Here is a 27,831-nt window from a genome sequence, read left to right on the forward strand (position 1 = left end):
TTACTTATTAGAAGGTGGTAAATGAGACTGAGAAGATGAGGTAGATGGAAGAGAAGCCTCCAGCTGGGCTGCCACAGATTTGTGAGAGGCAGCTCTATTTCCAGCAGGTGGAGCTTCATATGCTGGAGGTGGGGCTTCATTTCCAGCAGGTGGGGCTCCATACCCTGCAGGCAGGGCTTCATATGTCACTGGTGGGGTTCCATATCCCGCAGGTGGGGCTCCATATCCCCCACGCGGGGCTTCGTATCCCACAGGTGGGGCTACGTATCCCCCAAGCAGAGCTCCATATCCTGCAGGTGATGCTCCATATCCTGGTGGTGGGGCTCTGTATCCTGGTGGTGGGGGTCTGTAGACGACAACTGGGTATGCTGAGAAGGAAAAATATCAGTTAGTCATTTTTTAGAGTAGACAAGGAATAAGTAAGAAGGAGGTAGAAGATAAAAAATAATACTGGGGCTTCCCTGGTGGTGCAGTGGTTAAGAATCCACCTGTGGGCTTCCCTGGTGGTGCAGTGGTTGAGAGTCCACCTGCCGATGCAGGGGACATGGGTTCGTGCCCTGGTACGGGAAGATCCCACGTGCCGCAGAGCAGCTAGGCCCATGAGCCATGGCCTCTGAGCCTGCGCGTCCGAAGCCTGTGCTTCGCGATGGGAGAGGCCACAACAGTGAGAGGCCCGTGTACCAAAAAAAAAAAAAAAAAAGAATCCACCTGCTAATGCAGGGGACACGGGTTCAAGCCCTGGTCCGGGAAGATCCCACATGCCACGGAGCAACTAAGCCCGTGCGCCACAACTACTGAGCCTGTGCTCTAGAGCCTGTGAGCCACAACTACTGAGCCCACATGCCACAACTACTGAAGCCCACGCGCCTAGGGCCTGTGCCCTGCAACAAGAGAAGCCACTGCAATGAGAAGCCCCTGCACTGCACGAAGAGTAGTCCCTGCTCGCTGCAACTAGAGAAAAGCCCTTGCGTGGCAATGAAGACCCAATGCAGCCAAAAATAAATAAATAATTAAAATTAAAAATAATAATAATAATAATACTGAAGCAAACTGACACAGGAAGAGAATTCAGGCAGAACAATGCAGAAGCCATATTCTTCAGCCATCACCAGCTGAAGGCTTTATCATTTCTTGTTGTGGAAGAATTCAAATCAACATGAAAACAACCCTATAGTTATATTTCTACATTATTTATAGTTGTACCCAGATACACACTTAATAAAGTTTGTTTTGATGATAAAAAAGTAATAAATGCTCAATGAGGAATATGTATTTGAGAAATAGAGAAGAGATAAAAATTTAAAAGTCATCAATAATTCCATAATCAAACACAAAAACTTAATATTTTGGTGCATTTATTGGTATGATCTCTGTTAATCTTTTTTATATGCTCGTGATTATAACAACCATACAATTTTTTAAAAATCTGGGTCTTTTTACTTGACATTATGAGAAAGTTCTTTATATTATTAATGTATTTCATAAATTAAAAGCTGGACTATATTTTATCATGCTGATAAGTGCTACTTATGATAAGTGCTCCCTGGTTGTTGGAGAGCATGTTGCTTCCAAATTTCCAATTAATATTATAATAAACATGAGTTTTATTTATTTCCTTGGCTACATTCCCTAAGTGATTTAACTGTATCAGTGTGAATGGACAACTGTCAAGTTACTTTTCCATAATCCATATTTATGTTTAAGCTATGTAGAAAACACATTAAAAGAACTGTCTTAAAGATGCTCAAAGAACTAAAGGAAAATGTGGAGAAAGTCAAGAAAATTATACATGAACAAAATAGAAATATCAATAAAGAGATAGAAAACCTAACAAGAAAAGAAACAAACAAAAAATTCTGGAGTTGAAAAGTACAATAACTGAAATGAAAAATTCACTAGAGGAATTTACATTCAGATTTGAATAGGCAAAAGAAAGAATCGGTAAACATAACTACAGGACAATAAAAATTGTTGATACTGAGGAACAGAAAGAGAAAGACTGAAGAAAAGTGATCAGAGCCCAAGGGACCAGTGGGACATTACCAAGCAGACCAACATACACATTGTGGAAGTTCCAGAAAAAGAAGAGAGAGAGAAAGATGTAGAGAAAATATTCGAAGAAATAATGGCTGAAGACTTCTCAAATCTGATGAAAGACATGAATATAAACATCAAAGAAGCTCAGTAAACTCCAAGTAAGATGAACTCAAAGAGATCCACACTGAGACACACTATAGTCAAACTTTCAAAAGCCAAAGATAAAGAGAGAATCTTGACAGCAGCAAGAGAGAAGTGAATAATCACATACACGAGATCCTCAATAAGAAAGTCAGCAGATTTCTCACCAGAAACGTTGGAGGCTAGAAATAAACTGTCCAACAAGAATCCTATATCTGGCCAAACTCCTGTGAGAGTGAGAAAGAAATTAAGATGTTTCCAGATAAACAAAAGCTGAGGGATTTCATTACTACTAGACTTGCCCTGCAAGAAATGCTTAAGGGAGTCCTACAAGGTGAAATGAAAGGACACTAGACAGTAATCTGAAACCATATGAAGAAATAAAGATTTCAATAAAGGTAAATCATTGAGCAATTATAAAAGCTAATATTATTATAACAATGGTTTGTAATTCCATTTTTGTTTTCTACATAACTAAAGAGACTAATGCATTTAAAAGAATTATTAGGTTATATTTTGGGGGGCACAATGTATAAAGATGAATTTTGTGACATCAACTGAAAGGGGTGAAGACAGAGGGGCTGTAAAGGTACAGAGTATTTGTATGTTACTGAAGTTAAGACAGTAAAAATTCAAATTAGTGTTATAACTTTAGGATGCTAGATGTAACCCCCATGGTAGCCACACACACACACACACACACACACACACACACACACAAACACACAGAACAGCTATGAAATATAAACAAAAGGAAATGAGAGTAGTGGGAGTCAAGATGGCCATGTGGGAAGACATGGAGTTAGTGTCTCCCCACAACTAGGGCACCTGCCAGCCTCTGGTGGGGGACTCTGATGCCTAAGGAGACAGGAGGAACCTCAAAGTGAACCAGTTGGTCATAGGGGGACTGAGGGGGGAGGAGAAGTGGAGGCCAGACAGGATCAGTGCCCCTGAGGCTGGGGAGATCAGGAGAAGCATGTGGGAGGGACTCTCTGGGAAGAGCAGGAGAGGAGTGGAGGGTGATTGCCTGGCCCACTCAGGCCAGGGAGCCTGCTGAGCTCCCAGACCGGTACCCACCCCATCCAGGCCGCGTGGGTCCTGAGGGCATAGAAGGGAGGTCAGAGAGATCAGGAGTCAAAATCAACTAAACACAAAAGAAGACAGTAATGCAGGAAATGAGGGTCAAAAAAGCTATAACGCATATAGAAACCAAATAGTGAAATGACAGAAGTAAGGCCCCCATCATCAGTAATTACTTTAAATGTAAGTGGATTAAATTCCCCAATCAAAAGACAGAGATTGGTAGAATGAATAAAAACTCATGATTCAACTGCATGCTGTGTGTATAAGAGACTTATTCTAGATACAAAGACATAAATAAATTGAAAGTAAAAGGTTGGAAAAAGATATTCCACGTAAATAGTAATCAAAAGAGAGCAAAAGTGGCTATACTAATATCTGACTAAATAGACTTTACATCAAAAAGATTACGAGATAAAGAAGGAAATTACATATTAATAAAATGTTTAGTACAGCAAAAGGATATAACAATTATAAACATTTACACACCTAATGACAGACCATCACATATATGAAGCAAAAACTGACAGAATTGAAGGAAGAAATAGACAGTACTACAATAATAGTTGTAGACTTCAATATCCTTCACTCACAATGATGGCTAGAACAACCAGACAGAAGATAAATAAGGAAATAGAGGACATAAAAAATACAACAAACCAACTGGATCTAACAGACAAATATATGACACTCTACCCAACAACATTCCTCTCAAGTATACATGGTACATTTTTCAGAATAGAACATATATTAGGCAACAAAGTAAGTCTGGATAGATTTTAAAAGATAGATGTCATACAAAGTAGCTTCTCTGACCACAAAGGGATGAATTTACAAATCAACAACAGAAGTAAAACTGGAAAAATTACAAATTTGTGGAAATTAAACACCGCACTCTTAAACCACAAATGGATCAAAGAAGAACTCACAAGGGAGGTTATAAAATACTTAGAGATGAATGAAAATGAAAACACAACATACCGGGACTTCCCTGGTGGTCCAGTGGCTAAGACTTGGTGCTCCCAATGCAGGGGACCCGGGTTTGATCCCTGGTCAGGGAATTAGATCCCACATGCCACAACTAAGAGTTTGCATGCCACAACTAAAAGATCCCCCATGCCACAACCAAGACCCGCTGAAGCCAAATAAATAAATAAATTTTTTGAGCTTTTTTTTGTTTTTAATTATTATTATTATTTTTTTAATTTTTATTTTTTGCAGTACGTGGGCCTCTCACTGTTGTGGCCTCTCCTATTGCGGAGCACAGGCTCTGGACGCGCAGGCCCAGCGGCCATGGCTCACAGGCCCAGCTGCTCCATGGCATGTGGGATCTTCTCGGACTGGGGCACAAACCCGCATCCCCTGCATCGGCAGGCGGACTCTCAACCACTGCACCACCAGGGAAGCCCCTAATTTATTTTTTCATACAGCAGGTTCTTATTAGTTATCTATTTTATACATATTTGTGTATATATGTCAATCCCAATCTCCCAATTCATCCCACCACCACCCCACATAATAAATAAATATTTAAAACAAACAAACAAAAAACACCATATACCAAAGCTCAAAGGATGCAGCAAAAGCAACACTAAGGGGGAAATTTATAGCTAAAAACACAGTAAAAAACAAAAAAGATCCTAAGTCAACAACCTAACCTAAAAACTTAAAGAACTAAGAAAAGAAGAACAAACTAAATCCAAAGCTAGCAGAAGGAAGGAAATAATAACAATTAGAACATAGATAAATGAAGAAGAGAATAGAAAAACAATAGAGAAAATCAGTGCAGCCAAAAGCTGGTTCTTTGAAAAGATCAACAAAATTGAGAAACCTTTAGCTAGACTGACCAAGAAAAAAAGAGAAGATTCAAATTATTAAAATTAGAAATGGAAGTGGGTACATTACTACTGATTCTACAGAGATAAGAAGGATTATAATACGCTACTATGAACAACTGTATGTTAGCTAATTGGATAGCCTAGAAGAAATGGATAAATTCCTCGAAGCCTAAAACCGATAACACTAAATCATGAAGGAATAGAAAATCTGTATAGACCTAGTAAGGAGACTGAATCAATAATTTAAAAAATCTCCCAACAAAGAAAACACCTGGACCTGATTGTTTCACTGCTAAATTCTACTAAACACATAAAGAACTAATACCAATCCTTCTCAAACTTTTCCAAAAAATTGAAGATGAGGGAACACTTCCTAACTCATTTTATTACCTATTGTGAATAATGCTTCCATGAACATGGTGTACAAATGTCTCTTAGACCCTGCTTTCTATTCTTTTGGTATATACCCAGAAGTGGAATTGCTGGGTCATTAAAAATGTTTTTAGGAACCTCCATACTATTTTTCACGTGGCTGTCCCATTTTATATTCCCACCAACAGTACATAAGCATTCCAATTTCTCCACATACTTGCCAACATTTGTTGTTTACTGTTTTTTTTTTTTTTTGATAGCAGCCATCCTAATGGGCAAGAAATGAAAACTTATGTTCTCACAAAAACCTGTACCAAAACCTGCAACCAACCCAGATATACTTGAGCTGCTGAATGGTTAAACAAACTGTTGTACATCTATACCATGAACTATTACTCAACAAAAAGAAGGAACAAATTATTGATACATGCAACAACCTGGGTGAATCTTGAGGAATAATGCTGAGTGAAAAAAGTCTATGCCAAAAGCTTACATACTACATGATCCCATTTATATAACAATCTTGAAATGTCAAAATTATAGAAATGGAGAACAGATTAGTGGTTGCCATGCGTTAAAGAGGAGGGGGAGGAAGGGAAGTAGGTGTAGCTATAAAAAGACAAACAGAAGTGATCCTTGTGGTAATGTAAATGTTCTGCATTTTTATTGTATCCATGTCAATACCCTGGTTGTGATATTATACTGTAGTTCTGCAAAATGTTACCAGTGGGAGAAACTAGGTAAAAGGTATAAAGAATATCTCAGTATTATTTCCAAAAACGTATGGGAATCTACAATTATCTCAAAATAAAAAGTTTAATTAAAAAACCATAATTATAGCAATAAACAATCCAAAAAGGAAATTAAGAAAACAATTACATTTACGATAGCATCCAAAAGAATAAAATACCTAGGAATAAATGTAACCAAGGAGGTAAAAGACTTGTGCTTTGGGACTTCTCTGGTGGTGCATTGAGAAGACTCCACGCTCCCAATGCAGGAGGCCCAGCTTCGATCCCTGGTCAGGGAACTAGATCCCACATGCGTACCGCAACTAAGAGTTCGCATGCCACAACTAAGGATCCTGCATGCTGCAACTAACACCCAGCGCGACCAAATAAATAAATATTTTTTAAAAAAGACTTGTGCATTGAAAACTACAAAACATTACTGAGATAAATTAAAGAAGATCTACATAAATAAAAAGAGTTCCTATGTTCATGGGTTAGAAGACAATATTAAATTAAGATAGCAATTCCCCCAAAACTGATCTACAAATTAAATGCAATCCCTATCAAAATTCTAATGGTCTTTTTGCAGAAATGTAAAAGTTGATTCTCAAATTCATATGGAGCTATAAGGGACCATGGATGGCCAAAACAATATTGAAAAAGAAATACAAAATAGGAGGACTCACACTTCCCTATTTTGAAACTTACTACAAAGTTACAGTAATCAAAACAATGTGGTACTGGCATAGGATAGACTCATATACCAATGGGAATAGAACTGAGAGCCCAGAAATAAACCTAAACATCTATTACCAATTGATTTTCAACAAGGGTGCCAAGACCACCCAGTGGGGAAAGAATAGTGTCTTCAACAAATGATTCTTGGACAACTGGATAAGCACATGCAAAAGAACAGAGCTGGACCCTAACCTTACTCCATATACAAAAATTAACTCATAGAGACTTCCCTGGTGGTCCAGTGGTTAAGATTCCATGCTCCCAATGCAGGGGGCCCAGGTTCGATCCCTGGTCAGGGAACTAGATCCTGCATGCCGCAACTAAAAGATCTTGCATGCCGCAATGAAGATCTTGCATGCAGCAACAAAGATCCCATGTGCCACAACTAAGACCCGGTGCAGCCAAATAAATAAATATTCTTTAAAATTAAAAAAAAATAACTCGTAATGAATCAATAACTGAAATATAAGAGCCAAAATTATAAAACTCTTAGATGAAAACATAGGGGTAGATCTTCATGACATTGGACTTGGCAATGGATTCTTAATTTGATACCAAAAGCACAAGTAACAAGAGAAAAAAATAGATAAATTCATCAAAAATTAAAACTTTTGTGCATCAAAGGATATTCTTAAGAATGTAAAAGATGACCTACAGAATGGGCAACATATTTGCAAGTCCCATATCTGATAAGGATATCCAGAATATATAAAGAACTCTTACAACTCCAACAATGAAAAGACAAACTACCCAAGTTAAAAATGGGCAAGGACTGGAATAGATATATCTCCAAAGAAGATATGCAAATGGCCAAGAAGCACATGAAAAGATGTTCAATATCATTTATCATCAAGGAAATGCAAATTAAAATTATAATGAGATATCTCCTCACAATCACTAGGATGGCTTTAATATAAACAACAAGCAAAAAAAAGTTAAGTAACAAGCATTGGCAAGGATGTGGAGAAATAGGAACTTGTACATTGCTGGTGAGAATACAAAACAGTGCAGTTGCTGTGGAAAATAGTTTGGTGGTTCCTCAAAAAAGTTAAACATTAAATTACCATATGACCCAATAATTCCAAATGTAGGTATATACCCAAGAGAAATGAAAACTTATGTCCACCTGGAAACCTATATACAAATGTTTGTAGGAGCTATTATTCATAATAACCAACAGGTGGAAACAAGCCAAATGTTCATCAGTGGATGAATGGATAACAAACTATGATACATGCAATGGAATATTAGTCAGTCACAAAAAATGAATAAAGTACTGATAATGCTACAGCTTGGATGAACCTTGAAAATATTATGCTAAGTGAGATAAGCCAAACACAAAGGTCACATGTTGCTTGACTCCTTTTATGTGATATACACAGAATAGGCAAAGCAGATTAGAGGAAACCAAGAGATGTGGAGAGGGGACAATGGGGAATGATTACTTAGTGGGTATGGAGTATTCTTATGAAGTGATGAAAAAGTTTTGTTTTGTTTTTTTGGCCTCGCCACGCAGCATACGGGATCTTAGTTCCCCGACCAGGGATCAAACCTGCGTCCCCTGCAGTGGAAGCGTGGTCTTAACCACTGGACCGCCAGGGAAGTCCTGAAAAACTTTTGAAACTAGAGAGAGCTGGCGGTTGTACAACATTGTGAATACGCTAAATACCACTGAACTGTACATTTAAAAATGGTTAATTGTACGTTATGTGAATTTCAACTCAAAAACACTTTTATAAAACTTTAGCAACACTTACTTTTAGATCTTGAATATTAGATTTTAGTAACCCTTAAAAACTAAGGTAACTATTAAGACTATAGATAACTATCCTTCAGCTGTATACAAAACTAAATAAGCCGATGGACATGTACATCATGCTCCAAGAAGAACCCAAGAGACAGCCTGCATTTGGGGGTCTGCTGGTAACCTGTTAGGAGACTTTTTGTGGTCCACCAACAGACTGTGGACCATAGTTGAGAATCACTGATCTATGTCTCCTGGGAACATGACTCAGCAGCTACGGACAGGCACGACGGTTAAAGGAAAGTGTACAGGGCATAAAGCCGAGGACTGGAGTCCTCAGTGAGGTTGAAGGGCATGGCACAAGCAGGATGGCTATGCTTGTGTGAAAGGGGAAGGGGGAAGTTGGCAAGAGCACATGTTTCTGCTCAGGCTGTAAGCAGGAAGTGGCTGTTCCCACTGATGGGAGTTGCCCAGGTATGCTCCATATTTGTACATTATAGTTAAAAGTAAACCTGAAATGGAAGCCTGGTCATTTACTGACTTGCCACTGAGTTTTAGTCTGGAAATGAAGTCATGGACTCAACCATTTTCCAGCCCCCCAAACCTCTGCTGCTTCTTCTGCAGCCGGATTGGAGGCAAGGTAGCAGTGAATAGATCTTTGAGCCCCTGGCATACCTTTCCACCTCCCAGGAAGAAACTCCATGCCATATCTTACCTGGACAAGGCGTCTGTTGGGTGCACATCATGCCCCCTGGCGCAGTAATTACATAGAGTCCTGAAGTGCCGAAACAGTAATTTACACTTCTAAGTGGAATTCCTCTGGCAGCTGAGAAGACAAGTTTGGCAAAATAGGGACTCTTTAATTCTTTTAAGTCAGATGTACAGCAGCTAGCAACCAAATAATTAACAGAGTATTAACCATCACCTTACATGTGTGTCCAACAATGTCCCCAGGATACAAGATTAAAAATATACATTGCCCTTGTCCTCAACTGTATGCTTCTTGAAGGCAGTGATTGTGTATATTTGCCTGTGCTTATTGAAGGCCTAGCATAACACCTACCATGATACGTATTCAGAAAAAATTTCCAAGTGAGAATTCTATCAAGTTGGCAAGTCCATTAAAGGCCAATGTAATGGCAGTACTAAAGAAAGCACTTCTGTTTGTCTCCCTCTGCCTCTCTCTTAAAAGGACACTTTTGATGGTATTTGGGGTCCAGTTGAATAATCCAGAGTAATCCCCTCATATCAAGATCCTTAATTATACCTGAGAAGGCTTTTTTTTTTTTTTTTTTTTTTTTACAAACAAGGTAACATTCACAGATTCTGAGGATTAGGACACAGATTATATCTTTGGGAGCCATTATCAGCCTGCCACACTAATTTCTGGCCTATGGCATATGACCAGAAGTAATGTACACCGCTTCCAGGCCTGACCCATGAAAACTTCCCAGGTGAGATCTTTACTCTCTTCCCCTCTCTGCTCGCTACCCAAAGAGGTCTTGGAAGCCATGTGTTAACGATGGCAGAGACTCTATTACCCTGGGTCCCTGAAGGGCTATGTGGAACAGAGCCCCCTTTCACCCCTGCTGATTGGCCTTTATATAAGCAGTAATATCCATTATCTTAAGCCATTGATAATTTGGGGTTTATCTGTTTCAATAGCTAGCATTATCTTAACTAATTCACTCTGAATCTAAAGTTGTCATCCTTCCCTGTTACCCTCCCTTTCAATATTCTATTAGTATCCCCTTTCAGAATAAGTCATTATTTTATTCACTTACATGTTTGCTTATTTCTTATATGACTCTCACTAGACCATAAGTTTAACAAAAGCAGGGACTATGTACTTATGTCTCGTTCACTGTTGTGTTCCCAATTGTCGCTCCTAGTGTTTGGCACACAATAGGTACTCAATACATGTTTGCTAAAAACTTAAATCGAAGAGCCCTGACAAAGCAACTCTGCTGAGGGGAAAGGAATTTTTCCTGGTCATATAATCAGTTCATGATGCATGATGGGTGTTTAATTAATTCCAAAGGCCTCAAGGAAGCCCATTCACTAGACCTGACTCTTGCCAGGGGAGTAGGCATAGGCTTCCACACCTAAACCATGACATAATCAGACCCAGAGCAGTTTCAGACATTGGGCCAAGTTCATATAAGTTGCCTAAATCCTTTCCAAGTGGATGTGCAATGGCTGAGACACTGACCTACCTTTGCAGGCCAAGAAGCAGAACTTAATGAGAGCACAAAGAGAATCCCCTGAAGTTGCCTGACCCTTATCTCATAATCCTAAAAATAAGCCCCCTCAGTACTGTGAGGCCAAAAATAAGAGTGAATTCAAGACCCAGAATGCAATTGTCCCGAGTTCCCCAGACATCTGTAGCAAAGGGGAACTGGATTTCCAAGTGTCCCCTGACCCGGATTCTACATAGCTACACTCCCTCTGTCTGTAGGACACTCTGTTATCCAATGTCAAGCTTCCAGATGCTGTCTGCTCTCTGGACCATGAAGAGCTGCCAGCTGTGTACAGCTTGTGAACTCCTTGGCCTTTATATATTTGCACTGTATTTTTAACAGTAACTGCAACAAATTTTCTTACTCCTCAATTTTCTCTAACATGGTTCTTCATCACCCCTCTTCTCCAGCAGTTCACTGAAATCTCTTGATAATTCTGCCAAACACCTCAAATTTCCTCCTGCAATGCACATTTTTCAGTCTTCACTTTACCAAACATCTCTCCAGCAGCTGACAGATGACTACCCAGTAATGCTTGAACCTTTCTCCTCCCTTGACTTCCAGGATAATGAACTCACTTGATTCTTCTCTCACCTCTCAATCAGCCCCTTCTCAATCTCCATTGAAGGTCACCCCTCCCTACCTATCCTTTAAATGTTGAGGACCCTTGGCATACCATCCGTAATTCCCTGAATGAGCCCATCATTCACATGGCTTCCGAGATGACCGACGTGCTGAGGATTTCCAAATCAGTGTCTCGCTACAGTGCACCTTTGGAGCTCCAAGCTGCATGTCTACTGCCTCTAGCAGCTTGTGTACCTCACACTTAATATGGTGCAGGGGTTAAGAGTGTAGGCTCAAAACGACACAACATCTTTCATACAGTATTCCTGCCAAAATACATGACCTGAATATAATCATGAGGAAACAGACAAACACAAATTAAGGGATATTCTACGAAACAATAAGGCTGTATTCTTTTTAAAATGTCAGGGTCATGAAAGACAAAAAGAAAGGCTGAGCGCAGACTAAAGGAGACCAAAGAAATAGGACAACTGAATTCAATATGTGATCTGGGATTAGATCCTGGATTGGAAAAAAAAATGCTATTAGAATTAGGAATAGTGATGGTCAATCATTTGAATTTGAATAATCAATAGTATTGTTTCAATGTTAAATTTTCTGATTTGATAAGCACACTGAGGTTAGATGAGAGAATGCCCTTGTTCTTAGGAGATACACACTCAAATATTTAGAAATGAAGGAAATGATCTTTGTGACTTACTCCCAAATAGTTCAAACAAAAGCAGGAAAAAAAAAAAAAGAATAACATAAAGCAAACGTGGGGACTTCTCTGCTGGTGCAGTGGTTAAGAATCCGCCTGCCAACGCAGGGGACACGGGTTCGAGCCCTGGTCTGGGAAGATCCCACATGCCGCGGAGCAACTAAGCCCACGCGCCACAACTGAGCCCGCGTGCCTAGAGCCCGTGTTCTGCAACAAGAGAAGCCACCGCAATGAGAAGCCCGTGCACCACAATGAAGTGTAGCCCCCACTCACTGCAACTAGAGAAAGCCTGCGTGCAGCATCAAAGACCCAACACAGCCAAAAATAAATAAATTTATTATTTTTAAAAAAGCAAATGTGGGAAAATGTTAATAATGGGTTAATCTAGATGAAAGTCCATGTGAGTTCATTGTAATATTCTTAAAACTTTCTATAGATCTTATTTTTTTTCAAAATGAAAAGTTTAAAGAGAGAGAGTATGTTTAAGGTTCAAATTCCAGCTCCACCACTTGCTAACTGCATAGCCTTGAGAAATTATATAACCATCACTGACTCAGTTTCCCTAGCTATACATTGGGGATAATGATAGAACCTACATCATAAGTTTTTGTGAGGATTAAATAAATTAACACATGTAAAGGCCTTGGAACACTGCCTAGTATATGATAAGCATTCAATAAATGTTAGTTAGTATTAATTACTATGTCTAAAGTTGAACTCAATTCCTCTCCAATTTAGACTATTGCTTATACTCATTTTTTTTTTTTTTTTGGCCACGTAGCTAGCGGGATCTTAGCTCCCTGACTAGGGATGGAACCCGGGCCAATCCCCAACCACTGAAAGCATCGAGTCCTAACCACTGGACCGCCAGGGAATTCCCTAGACTATCTCTTATACACTTGACTATGGTCTATAGCATCATGATCCAGTCAGTCTTCTAAGGTAGAAAATTCACTACATTCGTCTGTGTGTCCCCAGAACTTTGCCCATGCCTCTATTACAGCACATGCCATAAGAAAGGATAATATATTTGCATATGTCTATCTCTACTGGACTGTGTTTGTCTCAACTAGACTGGAGTTGGGGATGGAGAAGGCAAGGGAGAAAGGGGAAGAGCATTCCAGACAGAGCAAATAGCACGAAGGCTCAGAGATGGGAGAGCAAGGCACAAAGAAACCCAGTTGGATTGGAGTACAAAAGGGGAGAGAATGAGGGATATAAAGTGAGGCTAGATTGAATTAAAATATAACATAAAAAGATTATTTGTATCCTCTGGTACATCCATTAGATCAGTGCTGCAGGGCTTGATGGTACCTCTTCCCATGCTTTCGTCCCATGGAAGATGGGAATTAAACCTAAGAGAAGCAAAGGCAAAGTCAGAAAGGAGAGAAGACAAAAAGCCATGCCAGAGGAAGAAGAGCCAAGGCCACGCTACCGAAAACAAGACTACTCAGTGATACATGAGACCGGCACTTAAATGGACAAAAGACTATCAGGTATAATTAGCTGTTCAGGTGTCTGACGGTAAGCTCCCATTAGACTGCAAACTCCTTCAGGACAGGGAGGGACTAAATCTTGTGTTCCTAGCACGTAGTATGTTACTTGGCACATAGTCAGTAGGCTCAGGAAATGCCCGCTGAATACATGTGCAAATATCAACCGCCTGACCACAGAGGCCAGAAGTCTTCACTAGCTAACAGTCTTACTTCAATTACACAGGCCCCCAAACCCCAAAGCGCTTGATAATTTTATAAGCATCGCTCACCAGCAGAGGCAGCTTTCATCATCAGCTGGGCAAATTCAATGGCACCTCCTTTTCTGAAGGATAATTTAAAAATAGCCTGTCCTTCCCAGCCACCTGGAGGAAGAAATGGCACACACTCACTAAGAGGCTGGCATGCTGTAACAGGACTGCCACAAACACTAAGAGAAGCACTACCCAATGAAGCAGGGGCCAAGTCTGAATCTTAAACCTTCTGGAAGCTTTCGAGAAAAAATACACTTCTGAGGGGGGACACTTACCATCTGGAGCTGCCTGAATGGTTCCTTTAATGTAGTTGGGGGCAAAGATTGGTTGTTGAATGGTGCAATTACTCATCAGACCAAATGGCATCATAAAAGAAAGCATGGGGTCATTGACTAAGTGTGAAGTCACGAAGATCACCTAAGAGAGAAAAGAAACTTTGGAAAAGGAATGCAATTTATCCATGGATTGAGACATATAAGAGCAATTCTGAAGTTAAGGCTGCTTTGGCATTCTGGCCTAATTGAGAAGCATGACCAATTTTCTTCCATCACACTTCAACATGGAAAATCTCAAAGGAGAAACGGTTTAAAATGCTTTGAAAGTCAATGTTTAACCTCTCTCCATTTTAAGGAAAAATGTGGAGTTAATCAGATCAAAGTAGAAGTAGAAATTACCCGGTATGAAGTGAGAAACAATGTTCCTCTTTTTGTACCATTAAAGAGATCATATCCCACTGGTTGCTGTAGGAAGGAGAGATCCACATCCTGACTCTGCTTCAAGACACTGCAGAAAAGACAGGGCAGACAGCACACAATTTAGAATCTATATAAAATTATACAAACAGAGCTAGTAGCATAGTTTCTAGCCTGGAGGGAGATTTTAATAAAAGTTACTTGCTGCTGCTACTGCTACTACTATTTTATTAAAATAGAAAGGAATTTAAATGATCTTATTTTCTGACAATTCACACTTGTTCGTCTTCTTTATCCTTGGGTTCTTTTTTAAAAAAAGAATTAGTTCCCCCACTCTTTTATTAATTAATTAATTAATTATTTATTTTTGGCTGCGTTGGGTCTTAGCTGTGGCACTCGTTATCTTTCATTGTGGCTCACAGGCTCTTCACTGCGGCACGAGGGCTCTCTAGTTGAGGCTCATGGACTTAGTTGCCCCACAGCATGTGGGATCTTAGTTCCCCAACCAGGGATCGAACCCACCTTCAACTTCATTGGAAGGTGGATTCTTTACCACTGGATCACCAGGGAAGTCCCATTGGGTTCTTCTTTCTTATCAAACCTAATTCTATTCTTAATGTATATTCATTAATTCTCCTACTTCTTGTGCAGTTGGTATAAAGCACTCTGTTAACGGAAATGTTTCTTGGACTCTGGTAAAGAATGTTAGGCACACGAAGAGTGCTCCCGAACCCTCTGACATGTTCCCTCTGTCTGTCATGTTCTCCCTGCACTCCTAACCTGAAAAACTTGGGCTCATCCTATTCTTACTCATAGGATCCTACTGGGTTTCTTCCCTTTCTTAGCAATTTATATATATAAATTATAAATATATAAGTGGGTGCTACTAAATATTGAAAGAATGAGTGAATGAAAACATGAATATAGGTAATAATGCAAGAAATATACATCACATAAATGGAACACAAATATCATGGCAGTTTGGTGGAAGGAGAGAGTAGCTCTTGGTTGAAGTAATTAGGAATGACTTTACAGAAAGGTTTACATTTGAACTGATTCTTTTTATTTATTTATTTATTTTTAGGCCATGCCGTGCAGCATGCAGGATCTTAGCTTCCCAACCAGGGATCCCCTGCATTGGGAGTGCAGAGTCTTAACCACTGGACCACCAGGGAAGTCCCATTGAGCCAATTCTTAAGAGATGAATAGTGTTTCAGTAGGCAGAAGTGAGGGTAGGGGAAAATCCTGATGGGGAGCAAACAGCATTAATGGAGGTATGCAGTGGAAAGAAAACTGCCTACTTGGGAGCAGCCTACCTGTGTGGAGTCATCAAAACAGCATGGAAGTGAGACTGGGAGGAATAGTGAGAGAAAGCCGGAATCATGCTGGGACTGGAGCTTGGAGACATCATTCAATAGGCAAGGCAGAACTGTGACTTGCAGCTGCCTCAGCAGGGAAGTCACATGATCAAGGAAGTGGTGGTATGTCAGAGGGATCCATTTAAGAGTTCCTAAAAATGTTCCGATATGAGGTAATAAGAACTGGAACTAGGATGGTGGTGTATGGATAAAAAGGGCTTTTTAAGAGACTATGAAAAAATAGGATATCAGCAAAAATGGTGGAATAAGGAACTCTAAATGTCAGCCTAGAACTCTAGAAACTAATCAAAAGTTTATAGCAACTAGGGGAATGTTTAATCAAGAAAAAAATAGTTGAATGTCAATAAGGGAGCTTTGTGCACTTTAACTTACCCTAGTACTATCCTCCACTCCCCAGTTTGGCAACAGCCTTGACAACAACCACCCATATTCTCAGTATAGGTGCCCACTCCTGGGGGGAGGAGAACAGACCTTATTGTGGTTGTCTGTTTTGACCTGTCCAGTGGCTTCCTGGAGGACTAGCTCTAAGGGCATGTGCCTAACTCAGAACTCTCTTAGGACTTAGGCAGCTACCTAGGGCACATTTGTCAAAAACATTTCAAGGCAAATGTGTTAGAGCTGCTATCTGGGGCAAAGAATGACATTTTGGGCTAACAATAAAAAAACTGAAAAGTGAGGAAGGAAAGACTGGGAAATGAGATACTTTGAGGAATAAAGGCTTTGAAAACCTCTGACATGTTCATGGGAATCTAGAAAGCACCACACATACATTTTCAGGGCTGAGTTCATGCTCAGAAGAAACCTGAGAAGGCCCCAAAACTGTTACCTCTGGTTGACAGTGAGGCTCTGCTCAAGCAGGCAGTGAAAGCTAAGACAGAGTTTTAAACTGCCTAGCTGAGTGATAAAGACAGGCTCCAACACACACACACACACACACACACACACACACACACAAACACACACACACACAGGCCATCTGCAAAGGCTGGGATTTTGTTGTTGTTCCAAACATACAAGTAAACTGTCAAATCACTAGCTAGCCTCTAAATTAACATAAAAGAGGCCACACATGTCATTAGCCACACATAACAAAGAATATAGACTTTACAAAATTAGTTCAGGGGGCTTCCCTGGTGGTGCAGTGGTTGAGAGTCCGCCTGCCGATGCAGGGGACACGGGTTCGTGCCCCAGTCCGGGAAGATCCCACATGCCGTGGAGCAGCTGGGCCTGTGAGCCATGGCCGCTGAGCCTGCGCATCCGGAGCCTGTGCTCCGCAACGGGAGAGGCTACAACAGTGAGAGGCCCGCATACCGCAAAAAAAAAAAAAAAATTAGTTCAGAAAAATCATTAAACAATAACTACAACATGCAACAACACCCTGTGGAAGAGGGAGAGTCTGATTTCCAGAGTTGCCACATTATAATTTTTAAAAATGTCCAGTTTTCAACAAAAGAAAAACATGAGGCATGCAAAGAAACAAGAAAGTATGGGACTTCCCTAGTGGTGCAGTGGTTAAGAATCTGCCTGCCAATGCAGGGGACATGGGTTCAAGCCCTGGTCCAGGAAGATCCCACATGCCACAGAGCAACTAAGCCCGTGCACCACAACTACTGAGCAGGCACTCTAGAGCCCACGAGGCACAACTACTGAAGCCCGTGAGCCACAACTACTGAAGCCCATGTGCCTAGAGCCCATACTCCGCAACAAGAGAAGCCACTACAATGAGAAGCCTGCACACTGCAACGAAGAGTAGTCCCTGCTCACCTCAACTAGAGAAAGCCGGCACGCAGCAATGAAGACCCAATGCAGCCATAAATAAATAAATAAATAAATTTATTTTAAAAAATTAATTGAAACTGCCCCTTAGGAAGCCAAGAAATTAGATCCACTAGACAAAGACTCTAAATAAACTATTTAAAATATATTCAAAAAGTTAAAAGAAAAAATGACTTAATAACTTAAGGAAAAGGATGAAAACAATGTCTCATCATGTAGAGAATACAAAAATAAAAAGACAGAAATTATAAAAAGGAACCAAACAGAAATTCTGGAGTTGAAGACTATAATAACTGATATAAAAAGTTCAGTAGTGGGGGACTTAATGGCATATTTCAGCAGGCAGAAGAATCAGTGAACTTGAAGATAGGTCAATTGAGATGAATAGTTACTACCTGAGTAACAGAAAGAAAAAAGAATGAAGAAAAAGGAACAGAGTCTAACAGACCTGTGGAACACAATCAAACATATCAACATATGTATTATGCGACTGGCAGAAGGAGAGGAGAGGAAAAAAGGGGGAATAAAGAATTTTTGAACAAATGATGTCCACAATTTCCCCAAATTTAATGAAATACATGAATCTACACAAACAAACTCCAAGTAGGATAAACTCAAAGAGATCCACACTGAGACACAATCAAACTGTTGAAAGCCAAATACAGAGAATCTTGAAAGCAGCAAGAGAAGAAAATTATCATGCACAAGGAATCCTCAATAGGACAAACAGCTAACTTCTCACCAGAAAATATGGAGGTAATGGGATGAAATATTCAAAGTGCTAAAAGGAAAAAAAAACTGTCAACCAAGAATTCTAAATCTGGCCAAACTATCCTTCAAAAATTAAGGAAAAATTAAAACATTACCAAGTGAACAAAAACTGACAGAGTTTATCACTACTAGATCTGAACTATAAGAAATGTTAAAGGAAGTCCTTCTGCCTGAAATAAAAAGACACTGGACAGTAAATGAAATCAACACAAAGAAATAAAGAACACTGGGAAAGATAATTACATAGGTAAATTAAAAATCAATATTAATGAATTTTGGGTTTGTTCATTTCATTTCATCCTATATGATTTAAAACACAATTGCATAAAACAATAATTATAAATATATAATGATGAGCACACAATGTATAAAGATGTAATTTGAGACAATCACAATATAAGAGGGCAGAGCTGTGTAGGAGTAAAGTTTTTGCATATAATTCAGACTAAGTTGGTATTAATTTGAACTAGACTGTTATAAATTAAGATGTTAAACATAATCTGTGGGGCAACCATAAAGAAGATAACTAAAATACATGCAGCAAAGGAAATGAAGAGAGATAAAGATAGTACACTAAGAAATATCTGTTAAACACAAAAAAGCATTCATGGAGGAACTGAGGAACAAAAATGATATAAGAAATATAGAAAACAAATAGCAAAAGAGCAGAAGTTAAATTCTTCCTTATCAATAATTACATTAAATTAAATGGATTAAAGTCTCCAATTAAAAGGCAGAGAATGGTAGAATATTTTTTTTAAACATATTACTGCTATAGTCTGTCTACAGAAACTCACTTGAGATCTAAAGACACAAATAGGTTGAAAGTAAAAGGATGGAAAAAGATACTCCATGAAACAGTAACCGAAAGAGAGCTGAAGTGGCTATACTAATATCAGAAAAACATAGACTTTTTTATCTCTTGTAAAAATAAAATACAGTGTGTGTGAAAACAAATTATTACAAGACAAAGAGGAATCTTCTATAATAATAAAAGGGTTAATCATCAAAAAGATACAACAATGATAAGCATGGATACACCTAACAAAATTCAACTAGACCTAACATATAAGGACACTCCCCCCACAAAGGTAGAATACACATTCTTCTCAAGTGCACATGGAACAGTCTCTAGGATAGACCATATGTTGGGCCACAAAACAAGTCTCACGAAATTTATGAAGACTGCAATCATACAAAATATCTTTTACGACTACAGTGGAATGAAATTAGAAAACAATAATTGAAGGATATCTGACAAAGTAACAAATATATGGAAATTAAACATCACATTCTTCTTTTTTTTTTTTTTTTTGCGGTATGCGGGCCTCTCACTGTTGTGGCCTCTCCCGTTGCGGAGCACAGGCTCCGGACGCGCAGGCTCAGCAGCCATGGCTCACGGGCCCAGCCACTCCGTGGCATGTGGGATCTTCCCGGACCAGGGCACGAATCCGCGTCCCCTGCATCGGCAGGTGGACTCTCAACCACTGAGCCACCAGGGAAGCCCTAAACATCACATTCTTAAACAACCAATGGGTCAAAGAAGAAATCATAAGTGAAATTAGAAAATATTTCGATCTAAATGAAAGCAAAAGCATACATACCAAAATTATTTAGATGCAGCAAAAGCAGTGCTTAAGAGTGAAATTTATAGCTTTTAATGCCTACATTTTTTAAAAGAGAGATTTCAAATTAATAATCTAACTTTCCACCTAAGGGAACTAGAAAAACAAAAGCAAATGAAACCCAAAGCTAGCAGTAGGGAGGAAATAATAAAGATTACAATGCAGATAAATGAAATAAAGAATAGAAAAATAAAATCAATGAAACCAAAGTTATTTCATTGTGAAGATCAACAAAATGTACCAATCTTTAGCTAAACTGACCAAGGAAAAAAGAAAATTCAAATTACTAAAACTATGGATGAAAGTGGGGATGTTGGGCTTCCCTGGTAGCACAGTGGTTAAGAATCCCCCTGCCAGAGCTTCCCTGGTGGCGCAGTGGTTGAGAGTCCGCCTGCCGATGCAGGGGACACGGGTTTGTGCCCCGGTCCGGGAAGATCCCGCATGCCGCGGAGCAGCTGGGCCCGTGGGCCATGGCCACTGGGCCTGCGCGTCCGGAGCCTGTGCTCCACAACGGGAGAGGCCACAACAGTGAGAGGCCCGTGTATCGCAAAAAAAAAAAAAAAAAAGAATCCACCTGCCAATGCAGGGGACATGGGTTCAAGCCCTGGTCCAGGAAGATCCCACATGCCGCAGAGCAACTAAGCCTGTGTGCCACAACTACTGAGCCTGCAAGCCACACTACTGAGCCCACTTGCCTAGACCCCGTGCTCTTCCACAAGAGAAGCCACTGCAATGAGAAGGCTGTGCACCTCAACAAAGAGCAGCCCCCGCTCACTGCAACTAGAGAAAGCCTGCATGCAGCAACAAAGACCCAATACAGCCAAAAATAAATAAATAACATTTTAAAAAAAGCAAGAAAGTGGGGATGTTATCACAGACCTTACAGAGATTTAAAATAAGATTATAAGAGAATATATGAACAATTGTATGGCAACAAATTAGATAACATAGATAAAATGGGTAAATTCCTAGAAAAAACTACTGAAATTGACTAAAGGAAGAAAATTGGAATAGACCTATAACAGGTAGAGACTGAATCAGTAGTCAAAAAACTTCCAATAAGAAAAAACAGAAAAATACTCATGTAAAAAATCCTCAAAAAAAAGTACTAGTAAACTGAATATAACAACACATTAAGAGGATTATACACCATGACCAACTGGGATTTATCCCTGGAATGCAAAGATAGTTTAAGATATGAAAGTCAATCAATAAAATAAAAATAGAACTACCTTATGATCCAGCAATCCCACTTCTGGGTATATATCCAAAGGAAATGAAATAGGATAGCAAACAAGTATCTGTACTCCCATGTTCACTGAAGCATTACTCATAATAGCCAAGATATGGAAACCATGTAAGTGTCCATCAATGAATGAACAGATAAAGAAGATGTGAGATAGATAGATATATATGGACAGAGAGAGAGAGAGAGAGAGAGAGAGAGAGAGAGAGAGAGAGAGCCACACAGAGAAAGACAATACTGCATGGAATCACTTATATGTGGAATCTTTAAAAAGTCAAACTCAAAGAAACAGAGAAGTAGGGTGTTGCCAGAGGCAAGGGGCCAGGGTGGGGGCTGTGGAGAGAATAGGGACAGGTTAGGAAAAGGATCAAACTTAATATAAATTTTTTTAAAAACAGAGATTTTTTTTAAGAAAATCAATCAATGTAATATACCACAGTGACACAATGAAGTACAAAAAACCACATGATCATCTCAACTGATGCAGAAAAAGCATTTGACAAAATTTTACACTCTTTCATGATAAACACACTCAACAAACTAGGAATCATAGGAAACTACCCCAAAATAATAAAAGCCATTTATGAAAAACCCACAGCTAACATCACACTCAATGGTGAGAGATGAAAGCATTTCTTCTAAGATCTGGAAAAAGGTAAGGATGCCCACTCTCACCACTTCTATGGTAAAATGATCTCCAACAAGGGTGCTATGACCACTCAATGGGGAAAGAACAGTCTCTTCAACAAATGATGTTGGAAAAACTAGATATCCACATGCAAAAGAATGAAGTTGGACCTTTAACTTACACCATCTTAAAAATTCAACTCAAAATGGATTAAAGAACCAAACGTAAGCTCTAACACTACAAAACTTCTGGAAGAAAACATAGGTGAAAATTTTCATGACACTGGACTTGGCAACAATTTCTTGCATATGACACCAAAAGCACAGGCAACAAAAGCAAAAGTAGACAAATGGGACTATATCAGACTTGAAAACTTTTGTGCATCAAAGGACACAATCAACAGAGTGAAATGTCAACCTATAGAATGGGGGAAAATATTTGCAAACCATAAGAGGTTAATATCCAGAATATGTAAAGAACTCCTACAACTCAACAACACCAAAAAAACCCAAACCGATTTAAAAATGGACAAAGGACTTAAATAAACATTTCTCCAAAGATGATATATAAATGGCTAAAAAATATGAAAAGATGTTCAACATTATTAATCACCAGAGGAATGCAAATCAAAACCATGAATGAGATATCACCTCACACCTATTAGGATGGCTACTATTGAAAAAAGAAAAGTGTTGCCTAGGATGTCGATAAATTGGAACTCTTGTGCACTCTTGGTGGGATTGTAAAATGGTGCGACAACTATGGAACGGTATGGAGTCTCCTCAAAAATTAAAAATAGAACTACTCCATAACCTAGCAACCCCACTTCTGGGTATATATCGAAAAGAATTGAAAGCAGGGTCTCAAAGAGATATTTGCACGCTCACGTTCATAGCAGCACTATTCATAACAGCCAAGAGGTGGAAGCAACATAAAAGTCTATCAATGAATGAATGGAGAAACAAAATGTGTTATATGAGTAAAATGGAATATTATTCAGTCTTAAAAAGGAAGGAAATCTTGTCACATGTTACAACATGGGTGAATCTTGAAGACATTATGCTAAGTGAAATAACCCAGACAAAGACAAATACTATATGATCTCACCTACATGTGGACTCTAAAAAAAAAATTCAAATTCACAGAAGCAGAGAGTAGAACAGTGGTTATTGGGGGCTGATGGTATGGGGGAAATGGGGAGATGTTAAGCAAGGTTACAAAATTTACAGTTAAGTAGAATGAATAAGTCTAGAGATCGAATATATAGGCATGAAGACTATATTGTACTTAATAATACTATATTGAACACTGGAAATACGCTAAGAGAGTAAAAAAATGATTATTATGTGAGATGACACGTTAATTAACTTGACTGTAGGAATCATTTCACTATGTATATTACATCAAATTACCATGTTGTATACTTAAATATATACAATTTTTATGTTTTTAGTGGCTAAGATGGTAAATTTTGTTCTGTGCTTTTTTCCACACAAAAAATGAACAACTTTGGGATTTCCCCGGTGGCGCAGTGGTTAAGAATCTGCCTGCCAATGCAGGGGACATGAGTTCGATCCCTGGTCCAAGAACATCCCACATGCTGTGGAGCAACTAAGCCCATGGGCCACAACTACTGAGCCCACGTGCCACGACTACTGAAGCCTGCACACATAGAGCCCGTGCTCTGCAACAAGAGAAGCCACCGCCATCATCAAAAAATCTAGAAACAATAAATGCTGGAGAGGGTGTGGAGAAAAGGGGACACTCTTGCACTGCTGGTGGGAATGTGAATTGGTTCAGCCACTGTGGAGAACAGTATGGAGGTTCCTTAAAAAACTACAAATAGAATTACCATATGACCCAGCAATCCCACTACTTGGCATATACCCTGAGAAAACCAAAATTCAAAAAGAGTCATGTACCAAAATGTTCATTGCAGCTTTATTTACAATAGCCAGGACATGGAAACAACCTAAGCGCCCATCATCGGATGAATGGATAAAGAAGATGTGGCACATATACACAATGGAATATTACTCAGCCTTAAAAAGAAATGAAATTGAGCTATTTGTAATGAGATGGATAGACCTAGAATCTGTCATACAGAGTGAAGTAAGTCAGAAAGAAAAAGACAAATACCGTATGCTAACACATATATATGGAATTTAAGGGAAAAAAATGTCATGAAGAACCTAGGGGTAAGACAGGAATAAAGACGCAGACCTACTGGAGAACGGACTTGAGGATATGGGGAGGGGGAAGGGTGAGTTTTGACAGGGCGAGAGAGAGTCATGGACATATACACACTAACAAACGTAGTAAGGTAGATAGCTAGGGGGAAGCAGCCGCAAGGCAGAGGGATATCAGCTCGGGGCTTTGGGACAGCCTGGAGGGGTGGGATGGGGAGAGTGGGAGGGAGGGAGACGCAAGAGGGAAGACATATGGGAACATATGTATATGTATAGCTGATTCACTTTGTTATAAAGCAGAAACTAACACACCATTGTAAAGCAATTATACCCCAATAAAGATGTTTAAAAAAAAAAAAAAAAAAAAGAGAAGCCACCGCAATGAGAAGGCTGAACACTGCAACGAAGAGTAGCCCCTGCTCGCCACAACCAGAGAAAGCCCACGAGCAGAAACAAAGACCCAACACAGCCAAAAATAAATAAATAAATACATAAATAAATATATTTATTAAAAAAATGAACAACTCAGCAAAAAAATGGAGAACATTTATGAACCAAGAAAATTTACCAAATACATATAGTCAATAACCATAAGACAAAAATAATTTCACTAGCAATTAAGCTTTAAAAAAAGATATCAGTATTCAGATTCCATGACCAGACTGGCAGAGCTATCAAAGATTAACACAGGGTGTTGGCATTGGGCACTCAAAGTATTAAAAGGAATGTAATTTGATATAATTCTGTAGGGTAATTTTGCAATAAATATATTTCTGTGTATAAATATATTAAATATAAAATATTTTTAATATTTTGACAAGATCTTTCATATTAAAAATATTTTCTAAAATATTTTTTTAAAAGTCTGTGTCCTCTGATCCCACAATTCCACTTTCAGGAATATATCTGAAAGAAAGATTCTGACAGGTGGGCAAAGATAAATCTTTAAAAAGTTCACTGCAGCAATGTTTATAGCAATGACAAATTAAAATCAGACTATCTGGGACTTCCCTGGTGGTGCACTGGTTAAGAATCCGCCTGCCAATGCAGGGGACACAGGTTCCAGCCCTGGTCTAGAAGATCCCACATGCTGTGGAACAACCAAGCCCATGCACCACGACTACTGAACCTGCATTCTACAGCCTGCGAGCCACAACTACTGAGCCTGCGTGCCACAACTACTGAAGCCCGCATGCCTAGAGCCCATGCTCCACAATAAGAGAAACCACCGCAATGAGAAGCCTGCGCACTGCAACGAAGAGTAGCCCCCACTCGCCGCAACTAGAGAAAGCCTGTGCGCAGCAACGAAGACCCAACACAGACCAAAAAAAAAGAAAGAATATATCCTCCTTTTTTTTAAAAAAAAAAATTAGACTATCCCAGATACGGGCTGGAGCAAATATGTATGCATACTGCAGTACAAGACACTGAAAATAATGATGTAGGTACCGACACTGGAAAGCATCCCCAATACATTGGTAAATGAGAAAAATAAGTTACAAAGCAGTCTGACAGGGGAAGGTGTGTATATTTCTACAGGGGAAAGTACAGAAGGATACATACCAAAATGTAAAAAGCACTGGATGTAGGAATTTGGGGTAATTTAAAAATTTCCCCAATTTTTCTACATGGTTTTACCTGCACACATTTTTGAATATGGATTTAAAAAAAAACAAAACTCAATGTCTTCCCTTTTTACCAGTAGAGTCTGGCCCACACATTTATGACTTTTCAGCTGGGATCAGAAAAAAATCTCCACACAACACAGCCAAGCTGTGATGAATTTCTCAACTGTGTATTGTGAATAGTCCAGAGAAGTCAAAATATAACCAATCTTCTCCCTCTCAAGCTATTTCTTTAAAGTGGTTTTTATCCAGGAAGCCAGAGCACCTACAGAGACTTCTTTGCTGAGAAGAAAGAAGAGAAGCAGTCCTTTTCCTTTTAGAGGGGCAGCCAGAATAGAAAAGTGAATGCATAGTACCCAAGTTCAGAGCTCTCCCACATGCACTGGCCATGTGATTTTAAGCAAATTACTTCTCTTTCAGTTTTCCCACCTGTGAAACGAGGAAACTAGTACTGATCCTTATTGCAGATAGAGCAGTTATAACTATAAGGCCCTTGCACAGTGCTCGGCTATGGTTAACCATTCAAGAGCACACAAGGGACCCCACAAAGGTAATCAAAGGACCATAAAAAAAAAAAATTTAAAAAAAAATTAAAAAGGACCATAAAATCAGTATATGTTACAATTTTTTAAAACCATGCGTCATTCCCTGCCTCCAGCACACAAACAGAAAAGCAGACAGACAAACTCGTAGCCTGAATGAGAAGACACCCGAACACCAGATTAGAAGTGGCTTCAAGGCACAGAGCCACAGGCACACAGGTCAGCGTTCTCTAGGCCAGTGTGCACGCGGTCAGAATGGTGGGCAGTCATCTCCTACTACAAAACTGAACAAACAGCAGCGGTCCTTCAGGAGCAAGGGAGAACCTACCGCCTTGACGGCGCGTATAAATCTGTCAAGAAAATATTCTGGGGAAGGAAGCATAGAAAAAAGATCTGGACATCAGCGTTTGGTACTGACTTAAATGGTCTTCCTGACAGATGCATTCAAAGCGACCTAGGTGTGCTCTGCCTCACCTGAGCACAGCCCTGGGTTTCAGAGTCTCACTGGTAGGCGAGCGCAAAGGAAAACGAGGGCAAAGCGGAGCAGAGAGGAGCACCTTTAAGAAGTGCCGGGGAGCTGGAGCAGGCCTCTGGAAAAATGGGGGCGGGGGATGAAGGAGGGGAGTGGGGCAGAGTCGAGGTGTTAGGTGGGGAGGTGAAAATGGGCAGCTCCGGGCTGAGCCTGACAGAGGCGAGAGGAGAGGGGCGAGCGGTGGTCACCGCTAGCACCACACAGAGCGATCGGTGCAAACCCCAAGGCCGCCATGGGAGGGAGGCAAGAGAGCGTCATCCTTCCTAGACGCGTCTTCTTCCTGTCCTGATCTTTAGAAAAAAGTAAGACCAGTCATCTCCTTGGTTGGGGCGAAGACGAGAGAGGGCTTTTCGAAGTTCTGAGAGTGAGGAGAGGCCCCTGACAGTTCGGGATCCTTCCAGAAAGATTCCAAGGACACTCATGCCTCTTCTACCTCCCAGAAGCCTGGCACCTTGTTCCCGTCACTCTACAAAGGTAGCGCACTAACAGCAGCCGCAAGCGACCCGGAGGGTCGGTGCGACTCCCCACTCCCACCACTGCACTTCCACCTTTCTTCTGAGGCAGCACGCGCCTCGCTCCCTGAGCACGCGCCCTTCACACGTGCAACGGGCCCCGCTGCCGCCTTCACATTCCGAACACCCGTGAGGCAGCAAGCGCCCTAGCGTCGGGGCGGAGCCACGCCCGCTGCGCACGCGGGAAAGGCGGGAAAGTCTGATGCGCTGAGAGTTTGCGAGCCGCCAGTTCCCCGTGCATCTGCTGCCTCCTCTGACAGCTCCGCAGGCTTCCTTTCACGCACCTTTCGCCGAAGGGGATGAGGGCCCCGCGACGGTTCTCGGTGTGGCTCTGGTTCACTGCCATCCTGCCCCAGGGCCG

General features: G+C 40.1%; 1 protein-coding gene and 1 non-coding gene across 2 annotated transcripts; one reads left to right on the plus strand and one right to left on the minus strand.

Annotated features, from left to right (window-relative positions):
• Positions 1-27,816, minus strand: WBP2NL (WBP2 N-terminal like). Its single transcript, XM_065887315.1, has 6 exons — positions 27,755-27,816; positions 14,628-14,736; positions 14,229-14,370; positions 13,972-14,064; positions 9,397-9,507; positions 1-368 (listed from the first exon to the last, which is right to left on the minus strand). The coding sequence occupies exons 1-6, from the start codon at positions 27,814-27,816 to the stop codon at positions 1-3; spliced, it is 885 nt and encodes a 294-aa protein (XP_065743387.1).
• Positions 7,165-7,237, plus strand: TRNAW-CCA (transfer RNA tryptophan (anticodon CCA)). Its single transcript has one exon. It is a non-coding gene; the product is annotated as a tRNA-Trp (tRNA).
• Positions 27,817-27,831: the final 15 nt, after the last annotated feature.

Source organism: Phocoena phocoena, chromosome 11 (genome assembly GCF_963924675.1).
Source record: "Phocoena phocoena chromosome 11, mPhoPho1.1, whole genome shotgun sequence".
Classification (NCBI taxonomy): domain Eukaryota; kingdom Metazoa; phylum Chordata; class Mammalia; order Artiodactyla; family Phocoenidae; genus Phocoena; species Phocoena phocoena.

Excerpts from the sequence above, each read along its gene's own strand:
- WBP2NL (XM_065887315.1), bottom strand. The coding sequence starts at position 27,816 with ATGGCAGTGAACCAGAGCCACACCGAGAACCGTCGCGGGGCCCTCATC. Across the intron at positions 9,508-13,971 it reads GATGAAAGCTGCCTCTGCTG|CTGCCAGAGGAATTCCACTT; the intron begins GTGAGCGATGCT and ends TTGTCTTCTCAG. Across the intron at positions 369-9,396 it reads CCAACAGACGCCTTGTCCAG|CATACCCAGTTGTCGTCTAC; the intron begins GTAAGATATGGC and ends TTTCCTTCTCAG.